Source organism: Choristoneura fumiferana, chromosome 28 (assembly GCF_025370935.1).
Source record: "Choristoneura fumiferana chromosome 28, NRCan_CFum_1, whole genome shotgun sequence".
NCBI classification, from domain to species: Eukaryota; Metazoa; Arthropoda; class Insecta; order Lepidoptera; family Tortricidae; genus Choristoneura; species Choristoneura fumiferana.
This window is the reverse complement of record NC_133499.1, coordinates 4831205-4859004: the sequence shown is the minus strand read 5'-3', so window position 1 is coordinate 4859004 and position 27800 is coordinate 4831205. Positions and strand designations below refer to the sequence as shown.

Sequence of the window (27800 nt, the reverse complement as noted above, 5' to 3'; positions counted from 1 at the left end):
CGCGTAAATCAATAGATCCAGCAGTTGAATTGAAATTCCGGGATTTTTAAAAACTCCCGTGGGAAAGTTCAAGTGTCAAATGTCATTTTCAATACCCGGCGTTTGTTTTTCGAGGTTTTATCCCGATTTCAAGGGAATATAGGAATAAAAATTAGCCTATGTGTTATTCCAGATGTTCAACTGTGTACTGTAGGAACTAGGCTGTATACCGCTGGCAGGTGGTAAAACTGACCACCTGGCAGGTTAGATTAACCTAGTTTTGTATAAAAGGATAGGATTTTTATATTGTTTTTCTAGAATTTGACTTTAAAACCGATTGACAGCGGTATACATGCCGGGAGCGCAGATTGCTCCCGATAGCCTAAGCGGCTGGTGCCATTTTATGTAAATCTATTTATAAGTGCTACCAAGTTCTAAAATAAAATATAATTAATTAATGATTGAAGATGCTATTTATTTCATAACAGTTTAAAGTCACGCGCGTTGATCCCCAGTACGCTCTTACTAAGTTACAGTCCCCACAGTACCTACCAAATTTTATCCAAATCCGTCCAGCTGTTTTGGCATGAAGCAGTAACCAACAAACACACATGCTCACGAACTTTCGCATTTATAATATTAGTAGGATACAAGATTGACAATACAATACAATACATTTCTTTGCTTTCGGCGTCGAGACTCTAGGTCCTTGGGGTAAGGGTGCGCTGGAGCTACACAGGGAGCTCAGCAATAGGTTAAGGGAGGCAACAGGCAACCCTCGCGCCGGCAGCTTTCCCGCGCAAAGAATCTCAATCGCAGTTCAACGCGGGAATGCTGCCTTTCTTTTTTAATTAAAGTTTTAGTTTTGGTTATTTTAATTTAATAGTAGTTTTAGTCCTATGGATATTTTGTATTTTCTTAATATTTTCTTAATAAAAACTTTCATTCAAGAGCCGTGGTGGCCTAGTGGTTTGACCTATCGCCTCTCAAGCAGAGGGTCGTGGGTTCAAACCCCGGCTCGCACCTCTGAGTTTTTCGAAATTCATGTGCGGAATTACATTTGAAATTTACCACGAGCTTTGCGGTGAAGGAAAACATCGTGAGGAAACCTGCACAACCTGCGAAGCAATTCAATGGTGCGTGTGTAGTTCCCAATCCGCACTGGGCCCGCGTGGGAACTATGGCCCAAGCCCTCTTGCTCTGAGAGGAGGCCTGTGCCCAGCAGTGGGACGTATATAGGCTGGGATGAAAAACTTTCATTGTACAGTAAAAAATACAATGACTCTTTACTGAACATCAACACTATATAGTAAGCAGTACAGATATTTAACCTCCTGCAGGATATGAAATGAACGAAGTTTACGCAGACAGAGTCGCGGGCAACAACTAGTATTTACCGATTTAATTATATTTCTGTCCTGCTTCCTCCGAAGCAAGAAACCCGAGCTGTCGTGTCGCGTTCGTGTAAAATTTACAAAACATGTGACACGCTCCGTAAATGTTTTTCAATAAAATCTGACTACCATTAATAAAGGAGTGGAAATTTATAAGTTTTTGTCAAAAAGAAATACAAGCTTTTTTTGCTGACTGTACTTTTTGTCGACTGTGTTTATATTGCTATCCAACTTGCGTATATATAACAGATTTCAAGTCAATCCGACCACTGGAAGTCGGTCAAAATGAACTTACAAGATTTGACCCAACAACAACAGGGCACGTTAATAAAAAAAAATCTGACGGGAAAATTTACAAGTGTCATTCTCTTTTTTAGGGTTCCGGAGCCAAAATGGCAATGTCTGTCTGTCTGTCTGTCCATCCGCGGCGTTGCTCAGGGACTATCAATGCTAGAAAGCTGTAATTTTGCACGGATATATATGTAAACTATGCCGACAAAATAGTATAATTAGAAATTAAAAAATATTTTTTTTAGGATACCTCCCATAGACGTAAATTGGGGGTGATTTTTTTTTCTCATCCAACCCTATAGTGCCGTTGGGTTGGTCTTTTAAAACCATTACAGGTTTGCTAAGACGATTTTTCGATTCAGTGATTTGTTTGCGAAATATTCAACTTTAAAGTGCAAATTTTCATTAAAATCGAGTGCCCCTCCCCCCTTTAAACACTAAACCGGAGGGTGGAAAATTTAAAAAAAAATCAGGATGGTAGTAAGTATATCAAACTTTCAAGGAAAACTATAACGGGTAAGTTTGCTTGAGAATTATTAGTAGTTTAAGAGTAAATAGCAGCCTAAGGTATAAAATATACCTAAACTTGGAAGAATATTACTTATTTTTTTCGTAATGGCTACGGAACCCTGTTTTGGGCGTATCCGACATGCTCTTGGCCGTTTTTTTTGATTGACTGGACTTGGGCTTTAGCCATTTTGCAAGTAAGTCAAGTGTAAATACAAACTGAAATATAGATGCACAGAAAAAACAGAAAAATAAGACCATCACTGGGAATCGAACCCAGGTCCTCGGTAATCCGTACCGCGTGCTATACCGCTACACCACTGATGGTCTGTTGACTGTTTTTTCTGTGCATCTCAGTTTGTATTTTCAATTTCGGTTTTACGGGATGACCGTAAAAGTAAAAATTGGAATTGAAATAAAAAATACAAAAAGATTCCAAAAACCAATCTTAAGTCAAGTGTTGTGTGTCAAGTTTCGTTTAGAAACGTGATCTGTGATTTCTTTATTTTAGCAGTCCGTTGTATCACTTCTATATCTAAATGTTTCATAGCAATTAGACTTTTAGGATTATTTTAACCTTTTAAAAATCCATGTTATACTTGGTTTGGATAGATATTTAACTAAATGTAAACAAAACAACGTCAATTGGTGTCTTTAATATTGAAATTCCTCCATTAAACTATCTAAACATTTACATTTCTGTATTGAAATACACTATTCTAGTTTGTATTACAATGACAAGTAATTCTGGCAGCTTGTTTACTTACATTTAGTTATATACCTATCCAAACCAAGTATAGAATGAAATAAACACTTGTACAGATGGTAGTTATAATTGAAGTCATCATCATCATCCCAGCCTATATACGTCCCACTGCTGGGCACAGGCCTCCTCTCAGAACAAGAGGGCTTGGGCCATAGTTCCCACGCGGGCCCAGCGCGGATTGGGAACTTCACACACACCATTGAATTGCTTCGCAGGTTTGTGCAGGTTTCCTCACGATGTTTTCCTTCACCGCAAAGCTCGTGGTAAATTTCAAATGTAATTCCGCACATGAATTTCGAAAAACTCAGAGGTGCGAGCCGGGGTTTGAACCCACGACCCTCTGCTTGAGAGGCGATAGGTCAAACCACTAGGCCACCACGGCTTCCACGGATTTAAGTATGGTACAATTTTAGTTGTCTTACGAATAATACATTAATTTCTAGGAGTTTTATTTATTTCAGTGCATGTTTGAGAAAAGCACTATACAAGCCTCGGCGTGAAAGAACTTGCCAGCCATGCTCGCTTCGCTCGGCCGTCTATACATACTCGGCCTGCAAGCCTTTCTTTCCCGGCCTCTGCAGTAATATACTATTGCTCACCCGCTATATGACCGACGTTAGATATTATGTTTGTGTTTAACATCTGGTAGCATGTTGAACGGTTGTGTTGCTCTGAGGACGAACTCTGATTGAGATCGAAACGCGTCAGCGTAGTGTGTTGGTGGAAGCTGAGCTTGTGTGATTTATCTGTGTTTTTACAGTGTGGAAGCGGAAGAGCTGCGTGAAGGTCGTGGGTGAGAAAAGTAATTGATTATAGTTCATAGAACATACTCGTACATTATGATGGAAAAAAATCGAAAAACCCGACTGCCTTAAAAACTAAAAGGAAGAAAATAAGTCTAGTGGTCTAGAACTCTGTCAAGAAGCTCATTTAAGGTTCAACAGTCGGGACCCGGGCCGGGTCGGGCCGGGTCGGGATAGCCGTGGTGGCATAGTGGGTTGACCTATCGCCTCTCAAGCTGAGGGTCGTGGGTTCAAACCCCGGCTCGCACCTCTGAGTTTTTCGAAATTCATGTGCGGAATTACATTTGAAATTTACCACGAGCTTTGCGGTGAAGGAAAACATCGTGAGGAAACCTGCACAAACCTGCGAAGCAATTCAATGGTGTGTGTGAAGTTCCCAATCCGCGCTGGGCCCGCGTGGGAACTATGGCCCTAGCCCTCTTGTTCTGAGAGGAGGCCTGTGCCCAGCAGTGGGACGTATATAGGCTGGGATGATGATGATGAGTCGGGACCCATTCAAATCGTAACCAGCTCAAAAAATCATGGTAATATTATATATATACCCTATGTCACTCCGACAGTTGTTGTTGTTGTAACTCTTTATTGTACATAAAACATATGAAAATTACAATTAACAAGAGAAAGAGATGTAAAAAGGCGAACTTATCACTTAAAGGGATCTCTTCCAGTCTTCTCAGTTATGACGAATCCAATGATACCTCATTCCTATGTTACAATCCGACCAGCCGTTTAGGCTGCAGCGAGGACCAAAGAAATGGACATACATACATACCCACATACATACATATATACTTACATACATACATACTTACATACATACATACATACAGACGCTCGAAAAACATAACCCTCCTTCGGCCAGTCTGGTAAAAAACACTATTTAGCGGAGTTTTGGTTCTAAAACCATTATACCTCTGTTATACTATACTTGGCGGTCAGACTATACAACTCATATTAATGGTCATGTTATTGTAATTTGAACCCATCCTTGTTTACATTACAGTCGCATTTCCCTTGACCTTCGCCCCACCAGACTAGACTGTAGCAGACGAATGATAAGCTAACTGAGGTGGTTGGTCCAAGTTACAAGTTGATAGCGTTTGTTATTTCATGGATCACTCACGTATTTATGACGAGCTGTGATTTTAATCAAATTCAAATTCAAAAGTATTTTAATTGTGCTTTATACGTCAAAGCGAGTTTCCTGAAGGTGGTTTTCAACTATGTTTAATAAAAATCAGTTCAACCGTCTTTGCGATATTGAAGTTTGAAATGACAATGTCGGGGGTTTTCAACTTTTCCAAGTTGTTGCAAAAACAAAAACTGCTCAACTGATTTTAATAAGACATAGCTAAGAACTACCGCCACTCGCTTCCACGTGAAAATAAACCGCATCAAAATCGTCCATCCTTTTGAGAGCTACGATGCCACAGACTGACATTAGTGTTTAAGTTATAACACCCCTCTTTTTGCGTGGGGGTTAACAATAGGGATGTTATAAGGTTGACAACAATATCTGTCTGTTATCAATAAATGTTTCTCCCTCGCACTCTTTGCCTCTCTCTCTCCCATACAGTAAGCCTAACATCTAATCCCTCGTATTTAAAAAACCCTCGCTTGTAGCTTGTACCAAGCCGGCACTCGATACAATGGTGACATGTTCTGCAAAGTAGATAATGGGTACACCGAGTAGGCCTCGGGATACACAGAGCGCGAGCGGCGAGGGTTCAATATAGTGACCCAATTAGGGTTCCGTAGATAGCTAAGAAATATGAAGATAAGTACAACAATTTTTAGCGCGGCGCGACCTCACGGCTTGCACTCCTGAACTTTGACGCGCATCATCTTTGTCATTTTTAGGGTTCCGTAGTCAACTAGGAACCCTTATAGTTTCGCCATGTCTGTCCGTCTGTCTGTCCGCGGGTAAGCTCAGAGACCATTAGTACCTACTAGGAAGCTGTAATTTGACATGAATATACATATCAGTCACGCCGACAAAGTGGTACAATAAAAGAAGTAAAAAAAAATTTTTTAGGGTACCTCCCATACTCCCATAGACGTAAAGTGGGGGGTATCGTTGGATAGGTATTTTAAAACAATTAGGGGTTTGCAAAAAAATTAGGATGGTAGTAAGTGTAAATATATATCCGTGCAAAATTACAGCTTTCTAACATTGATAGTCCCTGAGCAAACGGACGGACAGACAGACAGACAGACATGGCAAAACTATAAGGGTTCTATTTTTGCCATTATGGCTCCGGACCCTAAAAACGGCAAAAATCAAGTTTATTGTATGGGAGCCCCCCTTTAATATTTATTCTATTTAATTTCATTATTACAAGCCGTGGTGGCCTAGTGGTTTGACCTATCGCCTCTCAAGCAGAGGGTCGTGGGTTCAAACCCCGGCTCGCACCTCTGAATTTTTCGAAATTCACGTGCGGAATTACATTTGAAATTTACCACGAGCTTTGCGGTGAAGGAAAACATCGTGAGGAAACCTGCACAAACCTGCGAAGCAATTCAATGGTGCGTGTGAAGTTCCCAATCCGCACTGGGCCCGCGTGGGAACTACGGCCCAAGCCCTCTTGTTCTGAGAGGAGGCCTGTGCCCAGCAGTGGGACGTATATAGGCTGGGATGATGAATTTCATTATTTATTTTTAAACTGATTATACTATTAAATATTTTGTGAATACCTATTTCAAGCGTTCTGTTTTTAGTATTTTTTGTTATAGCGGCCACAGTTATACATAATCTTTAAAAATTTCAACTGTCTGACTGTCACGGTTCATAAAGTTCCAATAAAGTATCCAAGTAAAGGTTTGTCCTTTACGCTTACGGAACCCTAATCTGATCCAATGCCCTATTGTGCTCCGCTTAGGCCATTATTGCCTCTGTACAGTCGAGGGCATAAATATCTATACAGGCATAGCGTCAGATATATATAATAACGTATATATTATATACACTCATCAAAAGTGTCTAGGGATATTCTTATATAATTATGTACATATGTATGTACATACGTTTGTATGTGCGGGTCAAATCTTGCAAGATGAATTTGACGCACTTCCAGTGGTCGGATTGACGTGGAATTTGGTGTACTTATGTAAATCTGGTGACAATACAATAATCTGGTAGTGACATTCTGGTAGTCCGGCCAGGATCGTCTCCGCAAGACGGATCTCCTTCACCGTAATGGCGTCGGCCTCACATTTGGTAAGGAAAGTTAGTGTGGATGACAATGCAAGTAAAGTCAACCAAAATTACAGTCAGCAAAAAAACTTTCATTAAAAATATTTTTTTACAAAAAAATATATTCATAGACAGCTTTGATCATTTCAATATAGGCACATTACTACTGAGTAAAAACATCAAATTTGTCTAGAGATAATGAGAATCCAAAGATTTTTTTGATGTGTACTTATTTATGATCTTATCTGTACAGTCGCCGACAGTGTTAACTAACCATTTGTGACGTGACACAGTTTAAACACAGTAGGTGATTTACGAATAACGTATCGACGCACTCACACAGATAAGCAATGTCGATACGCAGTATACATGAGTGAGTCGATAAGTAAGAAATGTGAGGTTATGTAAGTTGCAGGTCAAAAACAATTTTTTAATCCCGTCTTAGGCTCCATTTTTCTGGATGTGACAGAGGTGTGTCTTCTAAAATATTTAGGTTAGTGCAAATAACGTGTTACGTTCTGTGTTTCTTGCTCTATTATAATGACTATTGATAATTAAAATTGAAATAAAAAACATACGAAGATCAGTTGCACCCATTAGAGATCCGCCGTTTGGTATTGTGCGAATGAGTCAGAGTGCACTCGCACTTGTTCTCCGCGCATGTTTTGAAGATTACTTACTGGTTTTATACTATTCTTAGAGCAAAAGTTAGTACACCGTTGATCATAATGTTGTTGAGATATAATCGTAAATTTTAAGGGTAGATAATAAAAGCCTTAAAAGCAGACTTTAAAAACTGGCCAAGTGCGAGTCGGACTCGCGCACTGAGGGCTTCGTAAAAATTTGTAGATTTTTCGATTCAGTGATCTGTTTGCGAAATATTCAATTTTAGTGCAATTTCATTAAAATCGAGCGTCCTCCCCCCTCTAAAACGTTAACTGTTGGGTGGAACATTTTGAAAAAATTAAGGATGGTAGTGAGTATATCAAATTTATAAGGAAAATTATAACGGCTAAGATTGCTTGAGAATTATTAGTAGTTTAAGAGTAAATAGCAGTAAAATAAATAAGAAGAATAGAATAAATAAGAGTAAAATATACCTAAACTTAGAAGATTCCGTACACAATACGAAATCCTTAGAAATATACTTGATTTTTTGTAATGACTACGGAACCCTATCTTGGGCGTGTCCGACACGCTCGTGGCCGGTTTTTGTTATTAAATTTTTATCTGTATGGCCCGTGCCCAACAGTGGGACGCTACCGGAGATGAGTTGTCAAGTGAGACGGCGACTGTACTTCCTTGACATCATTCCCGAACATTATTAGATTATCCAATTGATTCATTGTTATGTGATAGCTCGATAGAGGGCCTGAGATGTTTAAAGTACTGTAAGACCGGCCAAGAGCGTGTCGGGCCACGCGGAGTGTGAATTCCATCTCACTAATATTAAAACCAGCCAAGAGCGTGTCGGGCCACGCGGAGTGTGAATTCCATCTCACTAATAATGTGAAAACCAAAAAGCGGTGTCGGGCCACGCGGAGTGTGAATTCCATCTCACTAATATCAAAACCAGCCAAGAGCGTGTCGGGCCACGCGGAGTGTGAATTCCATCTCACTAATATCAAAACCAGCCAAGAGCGTGTCGGGCCACGCGGAGTGTGAATTCCATCTCACTAATATTAAAACCAGCCAAGAGCGTGTCGCACTACGCGGAGTGTGAATTCCATCTCACTAATATTAAAACCGAAGAGCGTGTCGGGCCACGCGGAGTGTGAATTCCATCTCACTAATATTAAAACCGAAAAGCGGGTCGGGCCACGCGAAGTGTGAATTCCATCTCACTAATATTAAAACCAGCCAAGAGCGTGTCGCACTACGCGGAGTGTGAATTCTATCCCACTAATATTAAAACCGAAGAGCGTGTCGGGCCACGCGGAGTGTGAATTCCATCTCACTAATATTAAAACCAGCCAAGAGCGTGTCGGGCCACGGGGAGTGTGTATTCCATCTCACTAATATTAAAACCGAAAAGCGGGTCGGGCCACGCGGAGTGTGAATTCCATCTCACTAATATTAAAACCAGCCAAGAGCGAGTCGGACTACGCGGAGTGTGAATTCTATCCCACTAATATTAAAACCGAAGAGCGTGTCGGGCCACGCGGAGTGTGAATTCCATCTCACTAATATTAAAACCGAAAAGCGGGTCGGGCCACGCGAAGTGTGAATTCCATCTCACTAATATTAAAACCGACGAGCGTGTCGCACTACGCGTAGTGTGAATTCTATCCCACTAATATTAAAACCGAAGAGCGTGTCGGGCCACGGGGAGTGTGTATTCCATCTCACTAATATTGAAACCGAAATTATTAGTAGTTTAAGAGTAAATAGCAGCCTTAGGTATAAAATATACCTAAACTTGGAAGATTCCGTATAAAATATCCTTAGAAAAATATTACTTAATTTTTTCGTAATGGCTACGGAAGCCTATTTTGGGCGTGTCCGACACGCTCTTGGCCGGTTTTTTTAAATTAAAACCTTTATTTGGGAAAACCGGTAGACACATATGTATGACACAAAATAACATATTTAAATTCATATGTAAATAACGTTGGATTGGAGGTCAAAACTAAAGATCGAAATTATAATAATCTATAAAAATGATCCCACTTGTATCATAAATGCAAAAGTTTGTACTTCTATTTGTTTGTTACTTCACGTCTAAACCGCTGAACCGATTTAGATGACATTCGGATAGTTTATATCCCGGAAAATTTTATAGTTCCCACGGGATAGCGATAAACGAATTCTACCCGGACGGAGTCGCGGGCAACAGGCTAGTATGTGATAATATGTAATTTAGAAAAAATTAAAACCCCCCAACTTTGTCATTTCAAAGGTCAATATCTCAAAAACAGCTGAACCGATTGCTGTAAAACAAAGCTAAAAACCACAACAAGAAAATTCGCTTTCACGTAAAAAAACCACATCGGAATCGATTTATCCGTTTGAGAGCTACGATGTTACAAACAGACAGACAGACATTGGTGTCTAACTTATGACACCCCTTTTTTGCGTCGAGGGTTAATAAACAGTCAAAATACTAATTAAAATTCGACTCTAATACACTAAAAACAGAGTCGCGTTTGTTTGTTTTTGTGTTTACGTCCACGCACTACTCGAACTCTACATAGATAAAAATAGACATAACACAGAAACATATCGACAGTTTTGGATAAAATTCCGTACAGTTATAGTTTTTTTTTATAATGAAGTGATTGGTATACTTTTATATTTTGGCGTGACGGTATTTTTTTTTAATAAAAGAAATAAAGGAGTTGTTTGGTAGAGCTAGAATTGGTGGAGTTATAGGTAGATATGTACTTACATATGGTCGATAGGTCGGTCATTAAATCCATTTTAAACAAAAGTCCGTTTTCACTTTGAATGGATGTTTTAATCTGTCACCCATTGCTTGTCACAATTTTGTGTCACTTCGCCACTGTGTGACACTTCCGAGCATGGTGACACAACGTTAGAATTATAGCAAAAATTATATATCTCTCACTAACATTCTGCTTTGTATGAACAGTTCTACGCACTAGCACAATTCCTCACTTCATAATACCGCGAACGAACTCTTGAAAACACTAAAAGGCGTCCGTAAAAGTGTCTCTAACAAGTAAACTATGAATTCTAATAAGAACAAAATATTCTGAGAAGGCAAGCGGTCGACACAAAAACACTTGCTTGCCTCCGTCACAAATCCAACTAAACAGGTTTCAGCTGCGCCCGCGCGCCACGTGACACTTGCCAAAAAGTTCCGCCACTCGCCACTAGATGGCGTTGTAATCAAAAACGAGTTAATTAAAATCTTTTGTTATAGAAGTAAACTAAGCATGATTTTTAGTTGCTTTTTATGTTGATTGATTTGAACGCATTTTTGTGTTATCGCTGCCTTTGAATGTTTTTAGGGAAATGCGGAATTTGTGAACTTGACTTAAATCATCATTATCATCATCATTGTTTGCTAAAAGATACTCATCCATTGTTTTTAACCACGGACGCAAAAAGAGGAGTGTTATAAGTTTGATGCTAATATCTGTCTGTGGTATTGTAGCTCTCAAACGGATCGACCGAATTCGATGCGGTTGTTTGATGAGAAAACGAGTTTCTGAGCCGTTTTTGAGATGTTGAACTTTGAAATGACAATATAAGGGGGTTTTACTTTTCTAAATTGGTTAAGATAAGTTATTTTTTAACTCAAACTGACACTCTCAACATTTATTGACTTAAAAATACACTCGTACATCACAAAAAAAACACAGTGAAGACATAAATAGAAGAGAAATTTTTTCGTGGGAATTCCCGAAAATTTAATGATGGTTTTCATTGACGTTACATTAAAAACAATCATGTCAAATTTCATGACTCTAAGCCCAGCGGTTGTTGTTTGGAGATTTTATCCCTATCCCGTGGGAATATCGGGATAAAAAGTAGCCTATGTTTTATTCCAGATGTCCAGCTATCTACACACCAAATTTCATCTAAATCCGTCCAGCCGTTTCAGCGTGAAGGAGTGACAAACATACTCACTCACAAACTTTCGCATTTATAATTTCGCGCACCGCGTAAACTATTCGATCTGGGGCCTATTGCATAATAAAGTACAAGCGAATACTATTAGTGATTTTGGTTGGTAATTGAATTTCTGGGATTTTACAAAATTCCCCTGGGAATTCCCAAAATTTATATCATGGTCTTCATTGAGGTTGTGTTAAGAACAACTGTCCAAAATTTCAAAACTCTAAACGCAGCGGTTAAAATTTTATCCCTATCCCGTGGGAATATCGGGATAATGTTTTGTAGTTTTGTTGTTTTTTTTTAATAAAAATGGCTCTGTCCATTGGAGGACAATTTTACCAGTGTTTGGTAGGTTTTGCCGTTGTGCGGTGAAAAATTGTAGAAAACGAAATATGAGTGGTAATGGTGGATGAACGATGAAATGAAAAAAAAAATGTACGCATCCCCTTGTTTCCTCCGGTCCATCCTCCTCCGGTTTTTTCGTCACTTAATTAAAATGATTAAAACCTTCTTATCATCCTCCTTTAGTAATTATTAGTATGGACACAACACTAAAGATTTTATTTACATTGAGAAGAAAATAATACATAGCAATTAAAATATAAGTAACGTAAACATAAAATACCTACATAAGAAAATTGTTAACAAAAAAGTAAAACCGACTCCAAAAAATAAAAAATAAAAACAAAAAATGGAACCGACTACAAAACCCTTGAAATTTTTTTCTAGGTACGTACTACACATAATTAGTAATCTGTGACGTACTAGCTCGAAGTCGGTGCCTCAGCACGAGCCAGCAGGAGTGGGACAATAGTCGTCTACCTCTTTTATATACTATGGGTTTCATTCAATCCCTCCTGCTGGGAAACGGACACGCAGCCAGCCCTATGGGCACGCTGCCCAATAGCAACGACTGGGTGGTATTTGTAAATACAGATTCTTAGGATTAGAGTAAGTTATCGAAAATACAAACTGAGACATGGATGCACAGAAAAACCAGAAAAACAAAAAGAACACAAAAAGACTCCAAAAAAACAATCATAGAGTAAGTTAGTTTTAGTTCTTTTTTAATTTATTTCTGTTAATTATTGTACATATTATTTGTTTGTTTATAAATAAATTTATTATTACAATCATAATCTCCTTTAGTTACGTTATATACAACCTTGACAGAAGTTATTGACATCCGTTACCATGGCAAAACATCACAACGGTCACAACAAAGTAGTTAACCTAAAGTGCAGTGCGGTAAGTTACCTAAATCCAACTAATTCCACATGTATTACAAATTATACTGTTCACCCGCGGCTTTGCCCGCGTAAATCATCCGGAATTCCGGGATTGTACAAAATTCCCGTTGGTATCGTGGTCTTTATTGACTGCATTATGCACAACGAACAACAGTGCCAAATTTCGTAACCATACCCAGCGGATGAGATTTCGAGATTTTATCCCTATCCCGTGGGAATATCGGGATAAAAAGTAGTCTATCGTCGATGATACTGCAATGCCGTATAACCATAAATGTTTTTTTTTCAGGAGAGCGTTTGAATTAAAATATATTTGTGTTTATTATATATCTACCTCATTTGGGAATACTGGTGTGATGTGTGTGTGTGTGTGTGTGTGTGTGTGTGTGTGTGTGTGTGTGTGTTATTATATATTTCAGTAGGTATCATCGACACTGTTATTCCAGATATCCAGCTGCCTACATACCAAATCCGACCAACCGTTTTAAGGTCTCTACACTTTAAGGAGCGGCCACACTGCTGCTTAAGAAACGGTGATGGTACGGAATCGCAGTGACGCATCGTTTACGCACCATTTTTATTGCATGCTATCCACACCGCTGCTCGAAATACGCAAACGGTGCAGAATCACAAGACCCGGCGTAAACGTCACCACTTTTGGTACCTACAGGGCACCCGGTAAAGTCCTGACGTTTACGCACCGTTTGCGTATTTAAGGCCGCAGCCACACCGCTGCTTAAAATACGCAAATGGTGCGGAAACGCAACGACGTGCCGTAAACGTCAGCAGGGATATTACGAAACTTGAAACTCAAAGTTCGTATCGTACCGTCCCTCTCGCTCTCGTATTAAATAGTATAAGTGTCAGAGGGACCGCACGACACGAACTTCGAGTTTCGAGTTTCGTAGTAGCCCTGCAGGACTTTACCGCATGCTCTCTACCAAAAGTCGTGACGTTTACGGCAGGTCACTGCGATTCCGTTCCGTCACCGTTTTTTAACCGCCGTTGCCACGACGTAATACGGTGTAATGTGTAGAGACTTTTAACGTGGAAGAGTATCAAATATACCCACACAAATCACCCGGTTGCAACATTTCGCATAACTAAACTATTTTTAGGCGCTGCTGAAACTTCAAAATGCCGGAACTAGTAGAACAGATGTACTGTTCCCAGCAGATCGTCATACCACCGAAGTTTCCGTACATTCTGAAGAGGTACTGCAAAGGTATGCATACAAATATTAACAGACATAACAAACATGGGTATCCCAACAAACACGTACTGTAAAAACGTCTGTCTGCGCGATTTACAATAAGTTTCTGTTAAGTTTTATTAGAAGATTTTTTGCTGCCTGTATTTTTGTTGATTGTACTTGCATTGTCATCCAACTTATATGTATACAAAATTTCAAGTTGATCCGACCACTGGAAGTAGCTCAAAATAAACTTGCAAGATTTAATTTTGACCCAATAATGACAACCAAACAGGGCAAGTTCAATAAAAGCTTGTCAGAATGTACAAGTCTGCAGTCACGTCTGCCACAGCGGAGCGTGCAAAAATATCTGGCCTTAGAAATAGAGTCGTATCAAATATTTATGCACGCTCTTTTGTGTCAGATTGCTGGTAACGTTCTCTGGATGGGTGTTCAAATAATTCAAAGAATGAATTTACCTTTAAGCTATTTTATTTAGCTTGTATAAGTAGTAACTGATACAGTTATCGCAGATAAACGCTTAGGGCAAAACAATCAAGACTTTTTTTGCTATTTTAACAACGTACCCTGTGTGGTGTCGGGTTAGAATTACACCTCTCCATTTTTTCCGTGGATGTCGTAAGAGGCGACTGAGGATATAGGTTATGGTATAACATAGGCGACAGGCTAGCAACCTGACACTATGGTACCGTTTTTGTCAAACTTAAAACCTAAAATTGCTAAAAGTGGCTCCGAAGCGGTAACGTTTCGTGTGCTCTGCCTACCCATTTGGGAATACAGGCGTGATGTTTGTGTGTGTGTGTGTTAACAACGTAATTGAAATGTTAATTTCACAGCTGCAATAAAAACCCAGCCCTACGATCTCCTCCGCTGGTCCTTCGAGTACTTTAAAGCCCTGGCCGAGCATAGGCCTCCACCGGTCAAGCTGAGGCTGGAATATCCTGTATACAGCACCGAAGGTGGTCTGACCAGGGGCTGCCTCAAGGTCTTGGCGCATCAGGTGAGTTTTTAAAACGCTTATGCAGCGCGTTATTTTTAATTTCCGTTAATTTTATGAGAACGTTTTAACTGGTCAAATAAACTTAACGTTTAACAGGTCAAATGTAAGAAAGAAAGAAACAAACAAAAGACATTTATTGCACATAAATAAATACGTATAAGCGACAAGGTACATGCTAAACTAATGACTGTACTTTTTGTTGAGTGTACTTGCATTGTCATCCAAACTACATTTGCGTACCAAATTTCAAGTCGACTCCATTAACTATTGAAGAGTTCCCTCCTGCGGAGACGATCCTGGCTGGACCACCAGAATGTCACTACCAGATTAATGTATTGTCACCGGACTTACATGGTTCAAGAGTCAATCTGACCACTGGAAGTGGGTCAAGATTCGGTTGCAAGATTTGACCTGCATACATAAGGTAAGTTAAATAAAAGCTCGTAAAAAGTTGAGCCTCGGGCCCCAGGGCCCAAGAGTTTCAACGGCAAAAGCCGCAAATATATGCTTAAATTTAGTATTTCACCCACTTGTTATTGTGGTATTGACATACGTACTTTTCAGCCCTTGTTGAATCAGCAGGTTTTTAATTGTGCACAACCATTTCCTACAATATAAGGACGTTCAGAAGAGGCACATGAAAAGGTGTAATGTTGATCCCTCTCGCTGGGAAGAGCAGGCAAGCTGCCGCTCTGAGAGGAGGCACTTTGTGAGGGATAAGGTGACTGAATTCGAGTTACAGAGGCGGTCCGATGTGGACATGAAAGGTGACGCTGCGAGTATCAAGGCTAAGCCACCCACAGCCATCACCACTACGTTTTACAAGCTTTTATTTAGTTTCACCTGTCCCATTGTCTGTCTGTCTGTCTGTCGGTCTGTCTGTAGTCAAATCATTCAAGTAAAATTTAATCAACTTCCAGTAGTTAGACTGACTTAAAATTTGGAATAATTATGTAAATCGCGTGACAATACAATAATCTAGTAGTGACGTCCTGGTAGTCCAGCCAGGATCGTCTCCGCAGGACGGAACTCTTCAACGGTTAATAGCATCGACTAGAAATTTGGTATGTAAATGTAGTTTGGGTGACAATGCAAGTAGGTACAGTCAAAAAAATACAGTCAGCAAAAAAGCTTGTATTAAAAATGAAAATTTTATGGTTAGGTTATTCAAATAAAATTGGCTATTGCAATCATATTTAAGGGCACATGAACGGACGAACAACTATAGCCCTCCCGTCCAATAGTTTTAGCAGCCGCTGTGGCCGCAATCAGCCATTGCTATAAGTAATTATAATTGTGCACTCTTCACAGTTGTCAAGCAGGAAGCACCTCCCCTTACCTCTAATTAAAGCAGCATGGCAAGGCTTCTGCCTGGATCCCTGTGAGCTTAAGAGGGTCATCTGCCTCTGCGAGGCGTACCTTCGCGAGGAGACCATACCGTTTCTGCATTTCATTGCCGTCGCAGGCGGACTGCTCACTAAGGTATGGTCTAGCAACTATAAAGTCTCGCTGAGAGTTGTTAAGGCTGTATTTCCACCAAAGATGTGCGAGGATGTGTTGCGAGGAATGTGTTTCTCATGAAACAATAGGAACCTCTCATTTACCTCGCCTCGCACGGCACATCTCTGGTGGAAACAGCTGATCGGAGCGAGGCGAGGTAAATGAAGCGTTTCTATTGGTTCATGAAAAACACATTCCTGCACAATATCAATATTGTTGACGTTAATGCAAGAGATGTGTGTTCATGCAGTTCCTCCACCTCTACACTGTATGAACACACACAAACCCATCTATCACCACCACCACACTACGCTGACGCGTTTTGGACTCAACCAGAGCTCATCTTCAGAGCAACACAACAGTTCACACGCTGTCTAAAAAAACAGTCAAATATCTTATTGAAATACCATACTTATTATAAGTACTTTGCATATTTTAGAGTCTCACCCACACTATGATCCTACTCTGCGAGACTCTTACCAAGGAGCCGGATGGTGGTTCCGCCGCCATACCTCTGGATGACTTCCTGACGATGTATACATTTCTTGCTAGAATGGACGCCTCAAAGGACGTTCGATACATCGACGGGTACAGAGAAGGTAATGTATTGGTAAATGTTGTGGTTGGTTGTCGCTGAGGGTGGTAAAATACGACGATGAGATCAGAAGGTTGGGAATATGGGCAAATGAATTACGTGAGAGCGGTAAAGCCGCGAGATTGAGATGAGCTGATCAAAGTCCTTTCTGTGATGATTGAGCTGGATTGTCGTAACTGCACTGCTCACTGTCACAGCTAGTTGGACCGGCCGGTGCGTGCGAGCGAGCGAGCGAAACAAATGAACTATCACGTCTTCCCGTGACGGCGTTTAGGTGATTGACTGATTAGCACGAGCGCCTCGTATCGAGTGAGATGACCGAGTGGAATGATTTAAAGGAATGAATGTTGACGTCGCGCTTAGCGGGAGCACAGACAGATAGACACAAACTGACAGAGAGAATGCGCGGAATTCTAAAAATACTAAATATATATTAGATGTTCAGTAAATGATATTGAATTTATGCTTTCAGGCCACACTCCTAAACCTGAGACCACGGTGGAAGAAGAGGCTGAATATGAGGGCGAACAAGTGGATGAGGAGGTAATTACCAATACCATGCTTATCTAGTAAGATAAAGAGTAATAATAAATAGTCCTTGCAATTCACACTAAGCGGTTATGAATTTAACCTATCCCCAATACTTATCTTATGCTTATCTTTTCTCATCCTTATCCTAAACTTATCCTATCCTTATTAATACTTACCCTTCGTCTTAACTTATGCTATCTTGGCGTGAATTTGGACAATTTTAGGTGCTGCCTACTCATTGCACGCTATAGCCTATTCTTGCCCTTACTTATTCTTAATCTTAACTTATCTTATCCTTACTTAACCTTAACTTATCCCATACCTACTTATTCTTACTTATCCTTGACCTTTACTTATCCTAACCTGCTCTTAACTTATCCTCAGTCTTGCTCCGACGATTTTTGGCTCGAAGGATGCCGCCAAGAGCTTCACAAGCTAGACCTCATCGATGATAGGATGTCCAGGACAGCAAGACTTAGCGTCAGACTGAACATGCCTGTGCTTGGCAAGATTGAGAGGTCTCCTTCTATTGAGAGAGCGGGACAGATAGAAAGGGAGAACTATTTGAGGGACCGGAAGGGTTAATATTATAACGCAATTTCATTTCATAGACAGTGCAGTACTAAAGTTATTAGATGGTACTTAGTTTTTAAAAACGTGGTTTAGTTTTCTCCTAATTTTGCTGACAATTTTTCAGGTAGAGCCCAACCTGACGGCGATGTCGAAGTTAGTTTAGTTCCCATACAATTTATGGATTTTTAAAATCTATTAAAAGTAAAAAAAAATACGTAAAAAAACTGAAGAAAGTTCTTACTTGTATTAGTTTACAGGACTCGTTCAAACCTTTGTTTCAACTTCGAAATGTCGATTGGCCCGTAGTGCACTTGCTGCAATTCATAGGAGGGATCTTTCTTCAGTCTTTACAAGCTTTTATTTAGTTTCACCTGTCCCGTTGTCTGTCTGTCTGTCTGTAATCAAATCTTGCAAGGTAAATTCGCCCAACTTCCAGTAGTCAGATTGTCTTTAAATTTGGCATAATTATGTAAATTGCGTGACAATACAATAACATCGTAGTGACATCCTGGTAGTCCAGCCAGGATCGTCTCCGCAGGACGGAATTCTTCAACGGTTGGCATCGACAAACAGTCAACAAAAAGTATAGTCAGAAAAAAAGCTTGTATTAAAAATCAAATTTTTACCAAAAACTTATGTATAATAGTCGTTATGGTCAAATTGCGGAGTAGAAAAAAGAGGTTGGTATGGTCCTTATTAACCAATTTAGGCTAGAGCGTGTGTCACTCGTTGACACCATATTATTTGTATGCAAAGTGGTTGAAGACTCGTTGAAGACTCTAGTCTTCAGGCACTGCGGAATTTTGGACGGGAAAACAAGAATGTAAGCGCATTGCAAATATAATGCGCTTACATTCTTGTTTTCTCGTCCAAAATTCCACAGTGCCTGAAGACTAGAGTCTTCAACGAGTCTTCAACCAGTCCATTAGGCTTTTCCAACCTTCTTTCTCAATTCCATAATATGAGTAAGGGTCTACGCTAGCCGGCACGGGTGCACTTCGAGAGCGCACGCGGGCGAGGGTGCAGGTACTCCTATGCACACGACGCGCGCAGTTAGCGCTGCTAATTCTATTTTCCAACTTGCATCCACCCGCTCCGTGTAAACCACATCAGCTAGTATAGGTGCCATCTGTAGTTTTTTCCGCTTTAGAATTGTATTGCTTCGATAAAAACATTTTTTTTTCAGGCTAAGCTACGGGATATGAGCAGTTCTGCATTGCCATCGCAAGATGCACCAAAAGAAGGTAATTTGAATGCATTTTTGTTTTCAGTGGTAAATAAGACTCAGGACCACCCAAAGTTTTTGGGTTTATTTGAAAAATGCAACGCGTGGCAAGTTTTACCAGGGATCCCTACATTAGGTTTTGCCTAAAGCATAGGGAGCCAGTTGAAATTGTAGTAAAGAATTAAGTTAGGCAATAATAAATAAATAATAAGCTTCGCTCGTTCAAAAACTCTAAGACACGCAATCTTCACAAATATATATAAGGCCAAGCTAGATCAATTTGTCCTCCCACAAAAAGTACCACACAGTTCATCAAAATTTTTGGAGCCATGTCTGAGATCCTCGAAATAATAAATAAGAAAATAAATAATTATTCAAGTATCTATCTAAATGTACTAGATTATGTATACATTTTAAATTTATACAAAACAGATAAGGGTGATAAAACAAAAGAAGAGAAAGTTGAAAAGAAGAAGGACGGCATAGAAATTATTATCTACGATGAAGACGAGAACGTGCTTCCTCTAGAATTCTATGGTTTTTTCATTCATTATGGTTTAGTTATTAGTTGTTTTCCAGTGGAAATTTTGAACTTACTAAAGGATAAAAGTAGCTTTTAGTAAGCAGGAATAGTTTAGCTTTCTATTGATAAAAGAATTTTCAAAATTGGTACAGTAGCCACAGAGATTATCCTCCACAAACAAACTATGGTAGTGAATTAGTATATCTCTAGTTAATAATTAGTAATAGACTAGAATATAAACTATAGAAACGAGAAACTTAAAGGAATACTTAACTTATTTCTTAATCGTATATAACAATTTGATAGAATACCAATTTCGGATGTGAATATTTTACAATTGCAGAATCCATTTTGGTAGAACACATATATTTAGAACTAATTTCAAAACAGTATTTTATCGATTATTTTTATCAGATAAATAAATCAATCGTAAAAATTAGTTTACAGCCATAAAAAAGATATACCAACAAACATTCAGAAGAAATGCAATCGTACCGAGAAGCTTTTATGTAGTCAGTTAAAAAATTACGACGATATACGAGTACAAGTACGTTTCGATTTTGAAAGGTGTTTGTAAGGCATCGTAAGAAGCATCACCAATTGGATGTTTAGATTTAAAGAGACCCTAAATAAAAGGAAACAAAATTCCAATTTAATCCCAATAAACGATTGAACGACGAAAAAACGATTGAGATACGAAGAAACAACAAAGTAATCCGAAGAAATTAAAGTTCCATTTAATTCCATAAGATACCCTTGTTCAAAGTTACATGCGTATGTTAAGTTATACTGTAGTCAGAAAGTAGAGCAATTAGATTCTGTAAAAAAAAAGCCGTAGTTATAGACAACTAAGTATTTAACTGATTACGATTGATAATTATACTTACTATTCAAACCGTAGAAGATTCAATAGGTAATTTAAAAAAAAACCTTTAGTTTGTCAAGAAATCGCGATCTAATTTACATTTGATAAAATTAGGTGAGCTTGTGGCAGAACCAGAAGAAAATTTAGAAGAAGAAAAAGTAGAATTAAAAGGAGAAGAAGAATCGAAGGAAGAAGAGGAGAAAGAAGATGAAAAAGAAAGAATTGCGACACTTATCAATGAAGTAAATCAGACTTATTTCATTCAGGCATTTGATTATTTAACTCAGAGTGGAACGTTGTCGCAAACAGCGTCATAAGAAATATCCTAGTCAGACCATTTTATTTTAAAGAGTATTACGACGCATCAAAATTTAGTTACAACCCGGCCAAGCTAATTTTACCCCTCGCGTCTTAAAATGAAAAGTTAAAAAACTTAAAATTCAACAAATAGTTGAGGAACATTCGTAAGACGCGTATCAGCGACAAAGATGCTAATCGAATTGACGTGACAGGGCGATCGCAGAAAGGTGAATTAAATTTTTTTGCTCTGTTCTTGTTAAGTGCGAGGTGCAAACTTAGCTTGGTGGAGTACGTTTGATAGTACGAACAAAAATAAAAGTGTACTTCTCAGTAGCACAGCATAAACTAAATATTAAATATACAGAATTCCAGTCTATATTCTCTTTAAAATATGATTTGATTGCGGGGTTTATAACATCTCAGTGTGATATACTTCAAACTGGTTTAACATTTGTCATTAATAAATAAAGTATCCTATTTATGTAATAGAAACATGTAACTTATTAATACAATAATTCATAGACACGTCAGCGGCATTCGGAAGTAGTCATGTGATCCGAATTTACACGATGAGAACGGGTTATTCACTACAACTGTTGATAATTCATTAGTAGATAGTTCATTAGAACAAATATGTAATATTCCAAAGCTTTTGTTACTTAAAAACTCTATTCCCTACCCTTTCCTGTGATCCTATACAGTTGTACACTGCCCGGGAGGAGCGTCTCGAAGACTTGGAGCAAACCTTCCAAGAAATATCAGCTATTGTGGACAGATTTAAGTCAGCTGGTTACGATTTGGGTTAGTTCTGTTTCTACATGTACTTTTCGGCCATGCGTGTACTCGTACGTTGCAAATTTGGAAGCGTAGCTATGATTTACCGCTTCTTTGGCGACTGGTTGCTCTGGCAGCCTGGCAATGTTGCTACTTAAATGGACACGCAAAAGCTGCACCTAAAGCTCTCTACCAACTACACCTTACCATACCATGAGCGTAATAGGAACGTGTCAGACAAAAATATTATGTATTGAAAACTATAAGACTATGCCCACTAGCAAATTTCTTGACCAACCGTCGCAGTCGCGTGCCATGCACGGAGCGTCAAAAATGTTGCCGATACGCTTCTTATGGGTATGACACGCCGTTGACATGTTGTAGTCCGCGTCGCGTTACATTCCGTGCCTAAAACGTTCCTAGTACTGTACTTGTACGTGTCATAACACGGTGTAGATACCTCTACATCAATCAATTCCTAACGAAGTTCTCTGATTGACTAAAGAGAGTCTCTGTTTGGCGACCTTTGGATGCCAAAGGTAGCCATGCTTGCGAGGCCGGCGACGTCACCATGGTGTTCCAGTGAGACAGAGCTCTAAACTGCACCTTAGTCGCTAACCGGCTTCCGTTTTGGACCACAATATCCGCTATGTCCATTCCTGACGACGTCGTCGGATTGACTGTATAGTACTCTGGCGACCTTTCGATGCGAGAGGTAGCGAGAGGTAGGATACTTAGTTCTTCAGAAAACTTTCCTAATTACTGTATAATGTTAGTGATTCCTAACCCAGTATTGCTTCTATACTAGCTTATACAGTCCCATGGCGAGACATATCACCAAGACTTCTCCGCTTAGTCTTTTCTATCTCGCTCTTACGTACTCATAGCCGTGCTAAAAATGCCGGGAATTCTTTTAGATTTTTTTAACGAACGGTTCTCTTTCGCACCCTTTTGGGATGTTCAGCATTTGTGAAGATTTTAAACACACGAAACAATATATTGCAGTCTTTTCTACCAACCATCATATTATGATGAGAATTACGCTTTTTTTGCAGGAATGGTGGCTGGACGTCAGATGTCCACCACCAGCGGTGAATTCATCGTCCAACACATCGAGAGAGAGATAATGGAGTATATCGACGAGCAGATTGCGATATTGCCTGATCCGGATTTGAAGAAAAAGAAGGTTCGATAAAAGGGTTCACCTCGTAAGATCCAACGTCCTAAATTTAGGACATACGTCAAAGCAAATGTTATTCGCGGTAGTTCCTTTGGCTGTTCCTTCGTCCTTCGGGAACTATTGCGTTTTTTTCGTACTAATTCCTTAACAAGGGATGAAGGAAGAATTACGTTTATTTTTACAAGCTTTTATTTAGTTTCACCTGTCCCGTTGTCTGTCTGTCTGTAATCAAATCTTGCAAGTTTAATTTGACCAACTTCCAGTAGTCAGATTGACTTGAAATTTGAAATACTAATGTAAATCGCGTGACAATACAATAATCTAGTAGTGACATCCTGGTAGCCCGCCAGGATCGTCTCCACAGGACGGAACTCTTCAACGGTTAACAGCATCGACTTGAAATTTCGTATGCAAATGTAGTTTGGGTGACAATGCAAGTACAGTCAACAAAAAGTACAGTCAGCAAAAAAAGCTTGTATAAAAATGTTTTTTTATGGTTAGGTTATTTTGCCTTTGTTCTTTTCGCAGTAGCACCTTCAGTTCTTAACAAAGGAACAAGAACGAAAAAATAAACACAGTTCTTCCTTCATCTCTGGTCGAAGGAACATCCAAAGCAACTACCGCGAATTATCCCAAATGTCAAGTTTTATGGAATGACATCAAGTTTCAGATTCTATTTATCGATATTGGGCGTGAGTCTTACGAGGGTATATCATCTGACAGAGTAATGTAGCTCACTGATTAACTGGCAGACCCACGGGTTAACCAATGTAGCTAGAAACTGGAAATCTGGCAGACATTCCTTGAGAATCGTATAGTGGACGATCCTATTAAGGGCCCACAAACGCAACCAAAAAATCCTAACAATCAGACTGCACCGTTCGACTGGTACCGTTTATCGTATCGTCCCTTCTCAGCCGTCGCCTGACGCCGCCATCTCCTATAAACGTCACAGCTCATTACAGCCACCCGGCACACGACCAGCACCGCCTCGCCTCGAACGGTTAGTATTCTTCTTATCGATTTGTATGGGTATACGCTCACTACATCAACTCCGTAGCGCCACCGGATCGCCTCACTCTCGAGGTTGCCATGCACGGACGGCGAGTGGTCCACTCGGTGGCAGCCCGCTGCTCGCCGCCATAGTGACTACGAGGAAATTCGTTATTCGAGGTCCACTCGTTGTCAATGCGGCGTCGAGGTGGTGCTGATGCAGCGGGTGCCGGGTGGCTCTAATGAGCTGTGACCCTAAAGCACCTCATGTTAAGTTTAAAAACTATAATCAAATCAAGTAAATAAAAGCAAGGACCTAGTGTTTTAAAAAAGGTTGGGAGAGAAGATTACTAGGATGGGGTAGGTATTTATTTACAAGCTTTTGTTTAACTTACAATGTATGTATGTATGTGCTGGTCAAATCCACTTCCAGTGGTCGCATTGACTTGAAAGTTGGTGTACTTTTGTAAATCTGGTGATAATTCAATAATTTAGTAGTGACAACCTGGTGGTCCAGCCAGGATCGTCTCTCAACTCCCCAACGGTAAACGGCATCGACTTGAAATTTGGTACGGAACTGTAGTTTGGATTACAATGCAAGTACAGTCAACATAAAGTACAGTCAGCAAACAAGCTTGTATTAAAAATAAAATTTTAACAAAATTGCTTTCAGGCTAAGCCAGAGGAGGTGGAAATGATTCGTAACTTGCTGGAGACATTCCTTGATGAAAACATGGACATCATAGTGCCGGAGGTCGAGGAAGTTGAGGAAGAGGAGCTGCCTATTCCTAATGTAAGTCATCATCATCATCATCATGTCAGCCGAAAGACGCCAGCCACTGCTGGACATAGGCCTCCCCCAAGGTTCTCCACTCGGGCCGGTCTTGTACTTTCCGCGTCCATCGCGATCCCGCGATCTTAACCAGTCGTCGCTCCATCTTGTTGGAGACCTACCGACAGCACGTCTTCCGGTCTGCGGATGCCTGATGTAAGTCTTGGTCTTGAATTTGGACTGTGAGCTTTATCCTCCTAGGTCCTCGCGTACTTTATAAAGGACTTATTAACACTAAATATAACGGCCAAATGTACTTTATAAAGTACAAATTGTTCATTGAATAAAGAATTCTAAGAATTTTGAAATAATATCCAATATAACAAAGCAAAAAACGTCAGGACCCAGGAGGGTACTCTACACCGTGTTTTTTTTATTTCCGTTAACTTCGGCGGACGGCTCAGTTCATTGATATGAACTAGGTACCTGATACTTAATTAACTTTAAAAAAAAAACTATTAGGGGATAAAAATCTTTTTTCATGCATATAATAGCTTCACAGTAATTGTTAATACACAGGCTCTCTCTTAAAATAACAGGGCTTGGGCCGTACTTCCCACGCGAGCGCAGTGCGGATTGGGAACTTCACACAGCATTGAACTGCTTTGCAGATTTGTGCAAGTTTCCTCACCGTGAAACTCAAGATAAATTTCAAATGTACTTATTATCGCTCATGTATTTCGACAAATTCAGAGGCAGGCTTATGTTAGAACCCACGACCCTCTGCTTGAGGGGCCACATTTTCGCCCTTATGCTATACAACATTGTTTTTCAGATTGCTATAGTCTACGCTGTGCCGGGTATAGGACCGCCAGTACCCGAAGACATGATAGCAGACGTAGAGGAGTATGCTTTGGACGTCAGCAAGGTGCAAGCTGAGGTGTTTATGCCGCGAAACATTAGGCATTTCATGTGCCCACCATTGGAGCAGTAAGTCGTTGTGATCACTAAATAAAAACCTCGCAGCCTTAAAAAAAAACCTTATCCCAACAAATTTTAGTTACTCAACAGAGTTCTAGACCAGGGGTCGCCAAACTACAGCCCCTCTAAGCCGGCCCGCGGAAAGAAAGCGGGAGAGCCCACGGTCCGGCCCGCGATAGGGTCCGATTTTATAAAGCTACAATTAACTAGTAATTAGTTTTATAAGACCCGCCACTGATGGTAATTGGCCATAATCATAGATAGCCAATATGAACATAATCAACACCAAGTGCGTTCCTTACGCGTTACTCGTATCTAGGTACCCCCTGAAGACTAAGGGGCTGTTTCACTATCCATTGATTAGTGTTAACTGACGGTTAAATGTGATGCCGTCTCTATTTGTTTTGTTCGAATAGATGGAGCCGGCATCACATTTTACCGTCGGTTAACGCTAATCAATGGATGGTGAAACAGCCCCTAAAACTATTATAACCCATATATATTTAGAATGGATTATTTATTAGTTTTCATTTGATTAGTCGATAGGTTTGAATACATTTTTTTTAATACTTACAATTTGGTGCCAATAATCCGCCATTTTGTTTTTTTTTAGAATTGCTTGTACCTGTGTCACTCGCGTTATCACGACAAATCCAATGACTTATCATTTATCAAAATCGGTTCAGCCGTTGAGCAGTTACGAGAGGACATAGGAATAGACATACATACATACAGGTCAAACACATAACCCTCCTTCTTGGCAGTCGGGTAAAAAGAGGGGTGTATAAGTTTGACACCAATACCTGTCTGTCTGTTTGCGGCATTCGGCGATTCCAATGAGGTTTTTTTGCTTGTAAGCGAGTTTCCTCGCAGTGGTTGTTAGTTATGTTTGATAACAATCGGTTCAGTCATTTTTGAGTTATTGAATTTACGAGTAAACCAGGGTCGTTGTTTCCTTTTAATATTTTTTTATTATTTTTCTAGGGACTAGGTTTTTGATTTTTAAACTGCACTCGATATTTGTATGCATTAACTTTGTTAAATTATTGGCTGAATTTAAAAATATTGACAGCACAATTATGATTTTATGTTCAACTTTTCCACTGTGTAAATAAAACGTGTACAGTCACCAGCACCAATATCTGACACAACAAGCGTGCATAAATATCTGATACGACTCTATTTCTAGGGCCGGAAGGACGTGTCAAATAGTTTTGCACGCTCCGCTGTGGCAGATATTAATGCTGGTGACTGAACAACTTTCCTTTGTGTAACGGAGTGCTCTTTAACAAACCATTTTCTTTTTTCAGATTTGAAGAATACAAATACGGCGGGCAGAAGAAGGAAGAGTTGGCAACTGGTGGAATGTTCACCGATTAGAGTTAATTAAACATTAAAGCGCCCCACTTAAAATCATCAATTTTTAACTTAAGACCTAAAATTGCTAAAAGTGGCTCCGAAGCGGTAACGTTTCGTGTGCTCTGCCTACCCCATTTGGGAATACAGGCGTGATGTTTGTGTGTGTGTTTTATTCGTGCGATCGTGCTATTTTCAACCTTTAAAAGAATAATCATTTAAAGATTGAAAGACTTTAGCGTCTTGCAAACGCATACTAAAAACTTGACTCATACCTAGTGCTTTATACCCACGCATATATGTGTTTATAGTGTTAGTAATTCATAAACTTACATGAGCATTCATGAAATTGGGAGGGGGTTTCAAAATGGGTCTATTTTGGCTCTTATAAAATCATTTGTCCGAATTTTTTCTATACTACCCAAACAAAAATAGGGCTACGTGAGTTTCATTGGTAAAACGAAAATACTATAAACATAATTCATTATAATATTCCTCGTCTACAAAAAGGTTTTTATTAATACAACGTAGCACAATATAAATATCTTTCGTTTGAAATGTATGGAGTTGAAATTTTGTGATATTTCCTCAAATTATTATTCTTAGCTAAACGCATATATGCATTCAAAACACTGAATGATTCAATTGTTAT

General features: G+C 39.6%; 1 protein-coding gene across 5 annotated transcripts; it reads left to right on the top strand.

The window, feature by feature from the left end:
* Window positions 1-12714: 12714 nt before the first annotated feature.
* Window positions 12715-27208, top strand: LOC141443994 (uncharacterized). 5 transcript variants are annotated; one of them, XM_074109442.1, is made up of 16 exons: window positions 12715-12765; window positions 13886-13992; window positions 14817-14980; window positions 16292-16462; window positions 16920-17079; window positions 17548-17618; window positions 17991-18186; window positions 18304-18332; window positions 19366-19423; window positions 19837-19941; window positions 20907-21034; window positions 21794-21893; window positions 22922-23052; window positions 24713-24832; window positions 25647-25801; window positions 27103-27208. In XM_074109442.1, the coding sequence occupies exons 2-16, from the start codon at window positions 13905-13907 to the stop codon at window positions 27170-27172; spliced, it is 1746 nt and encodes a 581-aa protein (XP_073965543.1). In that variant the 5' UTR covers window positions 12715-12765; window positions 13886-13904; the 3' UTR covers window positions 27173-27208. The 5 variants fall into 5 exon arrangements, with proteins under 5 accessions (XP_073965543.1, XP_073965546.1, XP_073965547.1 ...); XM_074109443.1 differs by lacking the exon at window positions 12715-12765 and adding an exon at window positions 12786-12873; XM_074109444.1 differs by lacking the exon at window positions 12715-12765 and adding an exon at window positions 13282-13306.
* The last annotated feature ends 592 nt before the right edge of the window (window positions 27209-27800 follow it).